The following is a 14,115-nucleotide window of genomic DNA, read 5'->3' as shown; positions in this document are numbered from 1 at the left end:
TTTATCAAAGTTGAGAGATGCTATGAAGTTAAATTAGACTATTTCAGAAATACTTTGCAGCAACACGTTCTTCAATGTGTTCGGCAGAAGCGGAGTTATTAGCAATCAAACATACTGTTCGCGGTGATTCCACTCCTTCTTCAATGATTTGCACTGTGAAGGCTAAGGCGGAGTGGAGTGTGCCCACAACGCTCAACCCACTGAACGTCGCCATGGTGTGCAGTTCAAATTTGATTTGGGATGTTCATGTAGATGCCACTACTTTCAATTTGGCACCTATGATGCGCCAAACATGCCAAACGTGCCAAACGCGGTTGTCCTCAGCGAACTGGACTGCGCTCAACCAGTGGACTCACCGTGCCACGCCGAAGCGGCTGTGGCATCTACACTATGTAGCAGACCGCAGTTACATGCAACTGCAGAATTTAATTTGTGAATAACAGGGCTAGAGTGTGCGCCCATGCTTACATGCTCTTGTCTGGCTGTGCTGTGTGGTGCGGACTGGCTTTGTCCTGCATCAGCTTGATCGACAGATAGTAGCCACACCCAACTTGCACATTTTGAAGCGTTATAGATAGCTCAGTCATTACGAAGCGAAGCCTGGCAAGGCAACTAACCAGGAGCATCCAGGAGTGAGTGCACACGAGCAAGCGTGCGTGTGGTCTGACCTTATTTTTTTGCATGATTCCAGGCTAGTTGAGTGTTCAAAATTAGTTGAAATTAGCGATACCCGATGGCTAAAAAACCAATAAGTGGCCAAAGTTCAATTGCTATGCTGGCGGCCGTGGCCGAGCGTGAGCAAACAATAGTTGGCTTCTTTTGGAAGTAGGTAATTGTTGCCAAAATTCAAAAGCAGACTTTCGCTTGCTTCAGCCTGTTTATAAAACTGCATCAATAAATATACACAGTAGCTTTAGGAAGAAATGCACTGATCCAAACACCCTTCTTGACTGATTTCAGCTATTGGCCAATAGCCGCCGCTTATGGGAATTTGTTATATTAATAAATAAAGGATCCAAAGAGAGCGAGGAGCAGGCTCCTGTTGAAAAGAGAGCGTTTGAGAGAAAGGCAACTTAGCGCTCTGCTTGAGAGATCCACGTGCTGTGCACGACTGTAAAATTTGGCTGAGATGTTCACAGCAGCGTATGCTATCCCCAGACTGTGTTTTTTCACCAAGCCCGAAGGGTGGTTCAGGGACCCTTTAAAAGACCCCAGTTAGTCAAAATTTATCCGGAGTCTTCCACTATGGCGTGCCTCATAATCAGATTGTGGTTTTGGCACATAAAACTTCAGAATTTAATTAATTTTTATTATCTTTGGTCATTCATATAACTGTAATGAAGTGTTTCAGTATGATGTTTCAAGGGAAATTGGAGATCTTTTGAGGTATTTTTTGTCATATAGTTGATTTAAATAGGCTGATGATAATGATTTGCAATTTATGTAACAGGTAGGGATGTCCCTTGGTTGGAGAATGACTTGCTTTGAATCATTGAGGTCTCACAATGGTTGAGTGCCCCACTGATACCAATCCATGTGTCACGTAATATGCTTAGTGGTAGGATGCCTTATTGATTATCCTTTCAATATAGACAGTGAGCACAGGTTTTCAGTTGGAACTTAAACATATGGACGATGACTTAAGCTCTCCAAAACATTTTCTTTCGTTTCTCAATCCACAAGACATCTATTGCTAGTTTATTGTTGTAGCCTTGCTGAAATACTCATTAGAAAGTGCAGGAAAACTTGCGAACTGCATTTAAAGAAATGGGTTCTTATTTCGTTGTCTCAGCTCTGCTGATTTTCAAAAGTGACACCCTCTGTGGGAAAAGAATTTTCAATGTTCGCAAGATGTTCCAAATGACTTGTTAGTACTGAAACTGTTCATTGGTCGATTGGTTGACGCTGGCACAGGAGCGCGAGTCTGAGCTGGCTACGTGTCGGGAGCAGCTGGTGACCAGCCAGCGGGAGGCTCAAGCAAGCCACGAAGAACTCGTGGCTGGCCGCGCTGAGAAGGTTGAGCTAGCACAAGCCGTGCAGGCACTGCACCAAGCCAAGAGTCGTCTGGCCGACCAACTGTCCGCGCTTGAGCTCGAGGTGGGCAATCTTCGTAACAACCAAGTGGCGCTCGAGGCCGACAGGACTGCATTCGAGCTGGAGGCTGAAAACCTGCGAAAGAGCCACACAGAAATGGAGGCCAGCCGTGTTGCGCTTGAGACTCGGCTAGCCGAGCTTCAACGACGGTGCGACCAGCAGGCCTCCGAACATCAGCAGGTGCTGCAAGGTCTCCAGGCAGATCTGGCACGGGCACAGAACAAGGCCCTGCAGGCATGCTCGGATCTGGTGGGTGCCAGTTTGGTGCCGAAGACCTGGAGCCGCATTTTGCCTCCATGCTCGGTGCTCAGCAACTTGCATGTACCCACTGGCAGGTTGCCAAATGCAGATGGGGCCTCATTCGCACCAACATTTTTTAATGCGAAGCATTCTTGTCAAATGTAGACTGGTATTTTCTGCCAGGTATCTGACTATTTTCGTCGGCTGATCCCAAAGGCAGCGCTGTCTCAGACACAGTTTTAAACAGTGACCTACAATATTTATTTGAATATAGGATGACCTTTCTTATTTATTTCAGAAATGTTACCCAAAATGAGTTACTAACCTATATTCGTAGCAAAAGTACCAAGCTAATTGAGTTCCTCCATCAGTCCCACCTCAACGTCAGTTTGGAGATTATCCACGCTGGCTTTAAAGGGCCCTTCACTAGGCTTGGCCATTTTAAACAGACAAGTGCAGTGCACCCTTTACACACTGACGATTGTGTCTGCAAAGTACAGCACTGCACGCCGTGAAAACAGCTGAAATTTCAAACCAAACACCGTGCTTGCTCCCTTTCTAGAAAGCACCGCTCCTAGCCAGAGAGTCGAAGTAACATGCGCTAACGCCGTGACGTAAAACACAGTCCTAGCAACGTCTTTCACCATGACACATTGCTTCAGTAAATTGTACAATGTGGGACACGCGACGCTGCTACTGGGAATGCGCCATGCAGCAAAGAAGGAAGAGAAGAAAAAAAAAGGAGCTGGAGTTTGTCACCTGAACTCGACGCTGTTCCTCTGCTCTGATACGGGAGAAGGTGGGGAAGGAACATCACTTGCTGATACTACTTGAGGCAGAGGGAGAGCATCTTTCTAGTGGTAGTCACTCGCCTCCTGGCAGTATGATAATGGGGCATTCAATTTCTTCTACCTGCTCCAGTAATAAACGGATTTAAAAAATTATTGAAGTAAAATGATGCCTAGATGGTGGTTTAGAACTTCTAGTGTATAACTAAAATATTCAATCAGGCCTAGTGAGGAGTCCTTAAAGGAATGCTGTATATCCAATGCACTCAACTGGACGACTTCATTTTGGGTACCGAGGACGCTTGCGAAGCATCCAATGAGGATGACTTCTCTAGTAGTTCCGACGTGGATGCAGCTTGTGACGAGAGAGTTGTGGGTTGACCTATATTCTAATTATTTATTTCTCCGAGAGTAGAATGTGTAGGGGTCGAACTATGTTCCTGTTTCACCTATTTTCGAATAAATGTGGCAGGACTGCATTGGGAGTGCAGAGCTGTTATCAAACACCCAGGCAATGCTCAATGTGAGCTTCAGAGCTGGTAGAGCTCTAATGAAACAATGTGCATTAACTTCTCGCTGGACACATCCGCTCTCGGATTCTATGTGCAGTGCATCCGACTCCTTCCACAAGTGTGAATTGATGTAAGCAATGACGCACATTGGGCTTGCTCCTCCCTAACCAATGAATCCACCAGTGAATTTTGGTGCACCAACATTGTGCCAGTAATGTCAGTCTAACACACGGTCAAAACCACAATCGCTGAATCCATGGACATTGAGTAGTTATGCCGGGTGATGTACATGTAATTGTACATGCACTAATAACGTGAAATTGTCAGATTATGCATAATCATCATCTCTAATGGTGTAATGTCAAATGCCTAAACAGTTCTTCTTGACAACATGCGGTGGACGTTTTGCTTCAGAAAATTAACATGGTTTGTGAATGCCCTTCTACTGTAAAACAACAATGCTTCGCATTACATAGCGCTTAGTTGGTGTGTGGCTGCCAAATGTGCGTTGTTGTTATTGTTTTGGCTCTGGTTTCAATTCTGGTCGAAGGTTTTTCAGGACAGTCCCTGCAAAAAAGATAGTGCTGCTGGTGATGAGTGCAAACACTTTGTTGGCTTGGTGACAAAGCCACCGAGCTAGGCCTTGTCCAAAACCAACTTACCCCAAAACGTAAAAATGCTGTCAAGTTAGCACTTTCTGTCCTAGTGCTAGAATTCCAAGTCCATCTGCATGTTTACCTGCAGTGACAATTTGCATGTAAATTTTCCCTCATTTTAGGAACGTAGATTGTCACTCTTGCAGTTATGCAAAAATATTTTGTGAGAAGCACTGTGCCGGCACTTTGAAAAAACATGCTGCTGCTGGCACCAGATTTCCATCACCAGTTTTCATTGATTTATTTATTTGGTGAATCATCTCTAGGGACAAAACAGACCAGAAGCTTTTGGTTCTCCCTGACCACTACCTGGCAATATTTTTCCATGACAGTGATACGATGAGATGAAAGTGGCTGTGTGAACAAGGCCAAATAATAACATTAAATTAGACTTGCAGTGGAAAGTGTTGTGTTATCTTTAAATAACTTAGTTAAATAACTGTAACATTTATTAAAAAACTGAAGCCATATCCTCGATTGATCAACTTTTGGCAATAGTATCACATGACATACGGCATTCACCATTACACATTTCAGTATCAAAAGTGTTTATATCATGACGTTTCTGCCATCAATCATGAGCCAGGAATTCAGGAAAATTTCTTGTCACTAAGATGTGTGGCACCTGCTTTCTGTCGTGTCTGGTCTTGAAAAGAAAATGTCCCCTTTAGTTTCTTACGCACGTTAAGTTAAGGCTCTGCTGTGCTTTGCTGGGAAACAGCAAGCGCCGCAGTGAGACACACACAGCCAGCAGAGGACGGATGCATGGATGCTTACAAGAAAACTTCCTGAACACTTGTGTTCCTGAAGCACAAAGAGCAGTGGAACTGAAGAACAGACTTATGCATAAAGATGAGGATAATTGTCTACGTCATGGAAGCAGTGAAGGTTCTCGCTTGGGATCACACCGCCTGAACATGCTGGGCAGATGGAGGAGTTAGCTTTGCACTTTGTGGTGCATCTGCCACTACATTTTCAAGTTGTAAATGGGCATATTTTGCCACTGTTATTATGTTGTTCGCTGGTTTCTATTATCAACCCATTGCAGCCTGTCACAGCACTTACTCAGTAGTGGATCCGGATCGATTATGGATTGTAGGTGCACAGTGCTCTCATGCCGAGGCTCGCGGCACTATGACTCACAATGCTTGGGTGGTTGGTTCACATCCCCAGCTATGACATGGTGCATTCAGACAAAACAAGCACCGCAAGCTGTTCCATAAAAACATTCTCCAAGTCTGTAACCATGGTGAAGCAAATTCTTGGGGTGTGTTTGTTACTGAAGTTTGCTGTGTAATATGTGACGTGAGAAATGTCCACATTACATCTTGTAGCATCTTGCTTGCACAGTACATGCACTCTGTCAAGAGATGTGCTTTCCACAAGCCCTGATTACATCAAGTGTGGCATTGTAACACAAGAAATTAGGAGTTCCTCTTAGCTTTTTATCTGGTCAGCATGCTTAAGGACACGCTGTGACATCCATGACATAAAGTGTATCTGCCCAAAATTTTCTTAGTAACGTCCACTTCTGCTGGTTTAGGCAATGAGTGCATGGTGTCTCTGAATGTAATCAAGGAAACAGTACCCAATTCCAATTTGGCATTTTGAGAGATACGAATAGCAACATCTGTTATTTGGCCTGTCTTAACTGCTTTCGCATGACGCCGTGGTCACAGTAAGGCCGTAAATCTGGCCTCGCATCCACATTTTCCCTACACAAATTGTTTGCGCCCTTCCTCATACGAATAACTGGTTACTTGCATGCATCCTCACCCGGATTAGACAACAGTCGGTGCCAAAGATGAAAAATGGAAGGGAGACAAAAAAGAGTTGCAGTCGAGTGAAAGGTTTCCCACATTTCCCTGCCCTTGGCTCTACTGTCTAAAAAAGTGGGCCAGATCGGTAGATTAAGTTTTCCTCGAGTCAAGTTGCAAGTCTGTCTGAAGCTACGTGTTCCTTGCAGGAAGTGGAGCAGCAGCGCAGTGCTCGGCAAGAGGCCGCCCTGGAGGCTCTGCGAGAGCAGCTGGCATCTGAGCAGGCCAGCCGTCAAGTTGCCCAGACACAGTTGGATTCTGCCCAAGGAGACAAGCTAGGTGTGCACAGCAACACTGTTGCTGGGCTCTTTACTGACTATATCGACTATAGTCAGCTGTTGTTAATTTCAGCTCGGTTATATCAACTTTTGATTCATTCAAATGCAGTGGAAAATTCTGGCGAGAAACCATACATTGGGTTACGAAGGAGTGCTCGTTTAGTTGGAACGCGAAAGTTGTGCCAGTTCAATTAATTCAACCCCCGCCTGCACCAGCTCCTGCATCCACTGGTTAATAAAGGGTTGCAAACACAATAAATTCAGCAGGCAGCACTAATGCGTCTCTGGGTGTTAAGCTGGTCACTTTTCTTTTCAGATTGTTGAGAACATCTAAATCCAACACTGAGGCAGCATATAAACCTGTCAGCAATCTTCGTGTCATGCTGCTGGAGTCACGCTTCAAGAGCAAGGCACAAAAAGACGTTACACAATACTTCAAGCAATTAAAAATGATTTGAATTCATTCATTTTGCCACCGTTTGTTCATTTGGCCTTTTGGATAATTGTACCAAATCTTGCGGTACTGCAACGGTCAAATGAACGGTACTTGACTGTATAAGATGGTCCTTTGTTTCAAGCCATTCGACAGCGGTGTCTGTATGTTTCTCTCATTATGGTAATTGGTTTAAGGGGGATGGAATCAACTAACAAACGTGGATAATAAAAGGGTGCTCACAAAAAATAAAAAACATGATAATGTACTATGCACTCATCAGATTTCTTTAGTCCATGCTCATACTATTCTTTGTGTCCCAATGCACAGAGCTGGAGGCCAAGTTGGAGAACGCCCTGGATGAACGGAGGGCCCTGCTGGATCGGTGCCTGCGAAGTGAGGGTGAAGCTGAAACGTTAAGAACAAATGCTGCTGACTTGAGACGCCGTCTGGATGACTCCTTGGCCGCTTTGCACGAGCTGGGCCGAGAGAACCAGCTGCTGCAGGTGCGTTAAACAGCTGCGTTGTCACAGCTATCATCACAGTTTGATTTATTCTACTGCAGGATGAACTGCTTCTCCAAAGCTATTAATTACTCCTTTTACATGCTAATTGCACCTATGAAACAGCCACAACTTTCCAAGTATACTACATCTGATCTCCTGCTGGATCTGACATTGCTTCTCTCACCTTGACAACTGTCGTTTCAATCTGACAAACAAATATTAATCTCTTCTATGCATTGTATTTTCTGTCCAGACAAACACCTTTCTCCACTTGCAGTCCGCACATGTCATCCATTTTTTTGTCATTCTTTGCATTATGTTTCTTTTGACCCATTTATGCAACACTCATAATATTCCATTCCGTCAGTTGCTCATTAAAGTGTTTTCAGCTTTCTTGTGTACTTATTTACAGCCCCAGAGATGAGGGCACTGACATAACACCGGTCATATAGTACTAGTACATCATCATGAGATGCCTCACCCTCAGTCAAGATATTTAACCCAAATGAAAGCTGGGGTGCTAAAAATGGCAAACAGAACACTGTTCTTAGAAATAAATCGACGGAATGTAATGAATTTAATGATTTTCTCATAAACTGCCACACATAGCAGCTGCACTGCAATACACAGGATGTGACATCAATGCTACTAGATACTGCTGCTGTGACCTAGGAAATCGTTGTGTGCAATCGAAGCAATCTCAGACGTCACACTGCTGCACTGACTCCTTTTCCAGTGACATTGCCAGCCATCACCACTGGCCCGCTTGCTTATGTAGCCTGCATCTCAGCCTGTACAAAGTACTACGAATGATGGCAAATGGCACGCAATGCGTAGTTACTTTGTGCCATAATCTTACAGCATACGACGATTCAGGACACATGGGACAGGCGTGTACTTCGCCTAGACCTGGTGTCTTGCATGTATGCTCGGAAGATTTCATATACAGTCAAACCTTGATATAACGAACTTCAGTATAATTAAATTTTCTATATAAAAACGTATTTAAAATTTTCTATGTAACAACATATTAAATTTTTCATAACCTTTTGTCATAAAACACAATCTATCTAGAAACTCAATGTAACAAAGTGTGCTTGTATGCGATTTCAATATAACGAAATTTCACTTCCGCTGCAAAGGAATGCTGAGATAATAAATGGAAACTTCCCCAGACGCAGGTAGTCAAATGCTTGAATTAAAAACGGCTGCTCACAAACTCACCTCTCAAATGGCATGCGGTGCGACAAGAGCGACCACCGAAGCGGAGGCACATCATGTTTCATATAAAGTCCAAGTGCGATAAGATCCTAGCATGCCTCATGCATGTTGTGCTGTAGGTGCGAGTGAAAGTGTGCGAGGGTAAGACAAGAAATATGGTGGCTTCAGGAGTGAGCTCGCGGTAACGCAATCAAGTGCGCGCAAGGGGCGGGGCGGGTAAGCTGTCGCACGTCGCGATTTCTGGTGCTCATCTCCACCGTGGCTGCGCATGACTGTAAGCATGGCTGAGCACATACGCAGCAGCGCACTCTGCTTTAGAAATAATCTGCAGTGTGTGCTAAGAGTGGGTCTGCTGAGGCGGTGTGGCATCATGTAAGCTGTCTTCCCACGCGTTTAGGTTACGTAATCTCGAGTTTTGGTGACCTGCTGAAGCAAGAGGCAGATGAAGCATTCGCTCTCCGCTGCCGACACTTTTCCTGATGGCATCGTCCCAGTGTGGGTGATGCTATCAACCGCGGGGCCGAGTGCACGCGAGAGCGTTGGCTGGCTTCGCTTAATTGGTACCGCCGATGTGGATATATCGTCGACGTGGCATAAAACGGTATCATTCGTCGCCGACTTCCAACTTCAAAATGAATTGTTTTCTCATTCAAATTTGCTTTTTTTCGATTGCCCGATAATTTGGAAAATTCTGCAGCCCCTTTCTATGTAAGAAAAATTGATCGGCGACTCTACTTGTTAGCATAAAAGGTCAAATTTCAATACAACAAATTTTCAATGTAACGAAGCAAACTGCCGATTTTACCTACGTCGTTATATCAACGTTTAACTGTACTCGTCAATAAGCACCAAAAAAACATTTTTGGAGAACATTGGCTTGTTTTACACAAACATTGTTAATAAACGCATGCCTGTACAAGTGACAAACACGGTGCGCCACCAACTGACAGCTCCGCACCTCGTCATAGAGCACGTAATTTTGCCGACACAGTTAACATTTTTACAAGTATGTCACACATAAACAAAGATAATTAGTCTTTTTTTTTTTTTTTGACATCACTGGTACGAAGAGTAAACGTGCAAAGCAAGGGAGACATCTCGCTCTCATGTGCTCTCGCGCCATGGCTGCCGATCTTGCAAGTGGTTTGTAGAGTAGGCACAACTTTGACATCGCCTTATTTTATTAGTTGCTATTTCATGTCAGAAACAAATTGTAGCCAATTTTTGTGCTGCTCTGAGCAGCGACAGATGTGAGTGCCTTGGCTGGGGTAATTGGATCAGGCACGCCAAAGGTGCCGGCTACATAGCAGGCAACTTCACACGAATGCTGTGCTGTGTTTGGCTGTGGCCGTCCGATCACTCCCACCGTCTTATGATGATACCGAGGCAGTTTGCTGTTCCTTCAGCATCTAATCTCACACCGCATCCCATCGTAACTTGTTGGAAATTTCTGGTGCGTGGTTGCTGTACAAGTTGGACGCCAGATCGTACCTTGTGTCTCCTATATTTACGTCAAGGTCACAATCACCACTTAGGCCGTCACTTTCCTTAGCATTTGCGTACATATGCACTTATAAATGCAAGCTCTTACGCTTCAGCGAGATTTTTTTTTTCTTTTTTTGCCTGCGCTCACCCTGATGATGTATGTTCTTTTAGTCTCCCCTTTATCATGTGCAGGATAGCAAACAGGATATCTTTGTTTGGTTAACCTCCGTGCCGTTCCCTTTATTCCTCTTTCTCTCTCTCTCTCCGCTCACATAGAGCACCGCACAAGGTGTGCGCACATCAGCCAAGCCATGCCAAGCGCTGGCTGGCAGGGGTAGGCATGACGTCATGCCGTCGGCACACCACCCCACATGGCCTAGCTTTGAGCCAGCGCGTGCTCATACAGCTCCGAATATACAGCCATCTGTTAAAAAGTGTGCTATGATTATTGTGTATTGGAATAATTGTATCTTCTAAGTGCAATGGTTCATTTTTTTCAAAATTTGTTTCAAATTTTCGTTCAGTATCTTTAACAAACACAACATGTGTGCGGCTGAATTGAAAAAAAATTAAGTGTACTGGTTTGAAACTGTTAGCTTATAGACTAAAATTCCAGAGCATTCAATTAGTTCCGAGCCATAAGTTCTGCTTTTACCTGTCGTAGCTGTAAGATAAAATATTTTCTGAACAAGTAAACTGTTTTTATTTAGTGTGTAATGTGCAGTAATAATATTTACACTTGGCTGCAAAAGTTCATGGATTGTGGAATCTGAAAAATATTGAATTTTCTAGCAGTTTGAGACCGTAGCTAGTAAAATCGCACTACACCATGTTGTTCGCATACACTAGGACAGGCTGGAAATCCGAATGCTAGGCTATGTTTCGAGGCGGTGGAGATATTCGACATTCTCTCAGATCCCTCAATTTGTAAAGTTTTGCAGGCAAGTGTACATACTACACATGGCAGAATATGACCAGATAAGCAACACACTTTGTCTGTGTCCCAAGAAATTGAGAGGTTGGCTTTCCTGTGCGGCTCAGTTACCTGGCTTTTGAACTCCCTGCATATTGAAGGATGAAGGGGGGTAGGTAGGAATCTCACATTAATATTCTGAACATGGTTTCAATTCCAAAGCACCGCGCTTTCATGAAAAGGCGGCTTCACAAAAAAAGGGTTGTGGTGTATTTGTGCAAATACGGCACCTTTGCAACTGAGCACCTTTTCGCCAGATGTTGTGCAAATAACAGCACTACACGACTCATGACTTGACTAAATGTGATGAAACTGTGAATGCCTAGACATCACACCAATTTAGTTTCATTGCAGACAGTGAGCCCTTTGATGTCAACAGTATGGTATCACAACGATTGAAAATACTCTTTTTCGTATTATGTTTGAAGACAAAGAATTTAGAATTTTCAGAGAACCACTCGACGAGAATGTTGGTGGCCAGGGTGGCTTGCTATATTTCATGCAGTCGTGAGAGCTGCTGTTCCTGAGGGGGGGGATTCTCAGGTGATTACTTTTGGAGGTACTATCACATTCATGAGATTCCATGTAACTCAGCACAGAACGTATCTGCGTATACAGCTGAAAACGTTTCTGGTGCTATGCTTTGCTTGAAATGTGTGAACAGTACCAGGAACCCTGTTGGCCGTATCTGCCGACGCATCCTGTGTCGAGTCACAGGAAATCTCGTGAAAGTGATCATATCTCTGAAAGCGATCACCTCAGAATGCTGCCCCAGGTGTCTGTGCAGAGAGGGCTTATGTTCGAAACCGACATCTATACTATATCCCTTGCAGATAGACAATGCCAAGCACCACGGTCGGAAGTGGGCCGATGACTCGCAAGCTACTCACTGTACGGGGTGTAAGAAGCTCTTCACCGTCACCATCCGAAAGGTGTGTAGTGTCCTCTGTCAAAACAAGTAACTTATCCGTGCACTTTACAAAAGCATGTGGTCATTTCGCGACCACCTTCCTGTTTTGACTGTACGAAGCGAATCTTCAGCATGCCATTCACTGCTCCAAGAATTTTTGAAATGTTGTTGGGACTAAATTGAATTCTAGAAACTAGAGATGTTCAATTTATCAAATACAGTAGGTCCAGTTGAATACAGGATTGTCCAGTCCATGACTATCTCTCATTAAACTAACATACATATGAACTGGTTTTTTGGTGTTGAAAGCAGGCAAGCGCATTGTGTCCCACTGACTGATCACTTTTACGTGTGTACCGCATCTTGCAGCACCACTGCCGAAACTGCGGAAACATCTTCTGCAATGAGTGCTCAGCAAAAAGTGCAGCCACAGCGTCATCCAGAAAGCCCGTCAGAGTGTGCGATAACTGTTACAGTGAACTGACCAAATGAGTGATCCCGCAAAACTACTTCCAGAAGACATATTCATTGTGACAAGGGTGCCTGTCGAAGACACGCAGCACAACAGGATATAGTGTGCTCTTGTTTATGTGTAGTGCAATTTGTTTTGCGGCCAACTTTTGTGCAGATGTGTTTTGCAGGACTGCTAAACATCGCGTATTTTCACAGTTGCACTCGTGAATGCAGTGCATTTCGCATCAAGTGCCATCTTCAGTCCCTTCTATGTGAAACTTCATTCAGTGGCTTGCCACCTTTATTATAACAGGGACCTTGTGCACATAGAATCAAATCACACTGTGAGCCTGCATACAAAAGGTGACGGGTGTAGCTTTACTAATCTCGTCAGACCAATTCTTGGGCAAGCTAATATATAGACATTACATTTGTGCTTCTGCCTGCAGTCACGTGTACTTTTGTTATCTGGTCAAGTTGACAGATTTGTTGCAATGAATCTCTCTTCTTTATTTTAGCTGTAGAGTAAAAGTGTGTAATGAATAACATCGAATGTTCCAGCTTGTCTGAAATGTTTGTTGGCACATATAGTGTACGTGAACTATTTACTTTTCTAGGCTAACCAAAGAAGAGTAATTCACATTATAAACGTGTCGAAACAATTTGTGTTTTTGAATTCTGCCTGAAAATTTCCGATTGAACGCTCTGTCATAAAGTGTATAGAAAGTTAACTTGCCTAATAAAAACGTGTAAGGAAATCGATGCCAGGGAAATATACAACTGCTAGCAATACAAACTGTTTCATTTGTATGCAAAGCCATTGTGTTAGCTCTAAATTATCATTTCATTAAGATTACCTGCATAAATGTTTAATTATGCCAAAATATTGTGCTAGTTTTAGTTTAGCCGGCTTCATGTGTTTGACACGGGAGGAATGTAAGCACCGACAGGAATAGGAAAAAGAAGAACAGTTTTCGTTTGATGATACTAATGGCCAGGTGATTGGACGACAGACCAAACACTTGTCTATGAACCATCTGCCTAGCATTACAAAACTAATCTTCTCATTTGACTTGTTTTTATTGATTACTGCTAATAAATTTCAATATTAATAGAGAAGTGTTGTTAACACTAGTAGCTTCAGGTGCATGTTGACGATCTTGATCTAGTAATGTACAGATATACTTAGGCACCGTGATATTTTAGCACCATCTATTTCTGCCTTTTGCTTGTTTTTTTGTATGTTACACATGCAACATGCAAGAAGGTTTTCCATCTTATCTGAAGCCTTTTGTGTGACATACTAGATCTAATTATATATGAGACAGTGTAAACACTGGTTTGTGTAGGTCTGATACGCACCAATACACACACCAAGTATAACTTGCAATTGTATTTTGCATAATCAGATGTCTTGGAGGAACACAACACAAAAGAGGCTTCACGAACCTATGCAAACACTATAACTTGCTATCACAAGTAAAACACTGTTTTGCCGATTGTGAGACTTTGCTGCACTAGAATTAGTGACACACCTCTGCATCGTGTGGTTGGTGATTAACGATTCAGACCACTGAAGAGGTTTAATGCCCTAATGCAACACTAGGGCTATGAGAGATGCTGTAGTCAAACACTACCAATTTAATTTTGACCACCTAGGGTTCTCTGACAAGCAACTAGGTAAGTGAACATTTTTGCATTCTGCTCCCATTGCAATCAAACCCAAAACCTCCTGCTCGGCACCATGCT

At 43.5% G+C, this 14,115-nt stretch overlaps 1 protein-coding gene across 3 annotated transcripts in view; it reads left to right on the top strand.

Annotated features, from left to right (window-relative positions):
• The window catches only part of LOC142585691 (uncharacterized), a 29,568-nt gene extending 16,083 nt beyond the window's left edge, over positions 1–13,485 (top strand). For 2 of the 3 annotated variants that reach the window (XM_075696647.1, XM_075696648.1), the window contains 5 exons: positions 1,915–2,343; positions 6,257–6,386; positions 7,149–7,324; positions 11,837–11,935; positions 12,283–13,485. In XM_075696647.1, coding sequence (XP_075552762.1) covers positions 1,915–2,343; positions 6,257–6,386; positions 7,149–7,324; positions 11,837–11,935; positions 12,283–12,405 — 957 coding nt within the window. In that variant the 3' untranslated portion in view covers positions 12,406–13,485. The remainder of the gene's footprint in view (positions 1–1,914; positions 2,344–6,256; positions 6,387–7,148; positions 7,325–11,836; positions 11,936–12,282) is intronic. The other variant, XM_075696649.1, reaches the window with a different exon arrangement.
• The last annotated feature ends 630 nt before the right edge of the window (positions 13,486–14,115 follow it).

Source organism: Dermacentor variabilis, chromosome 6, assembly GCF_050947875.1.
Source record: "Dermacentor variabilis isolate Ectoservices chromosome 6, ASM5094787v1, whole genome shotgun sequence".
NCBI lineage: Eukaryota > Metazoa > Arthropoda > Arachnida > Ixodida > Ixodidae > Dermacentor > Dermacentor variabilis.
The sequence above is the reverse complement of the archived record's forward strand: the minus strand, read 5'-3'. Positions and strand labels throughout refer to the sequence as shown.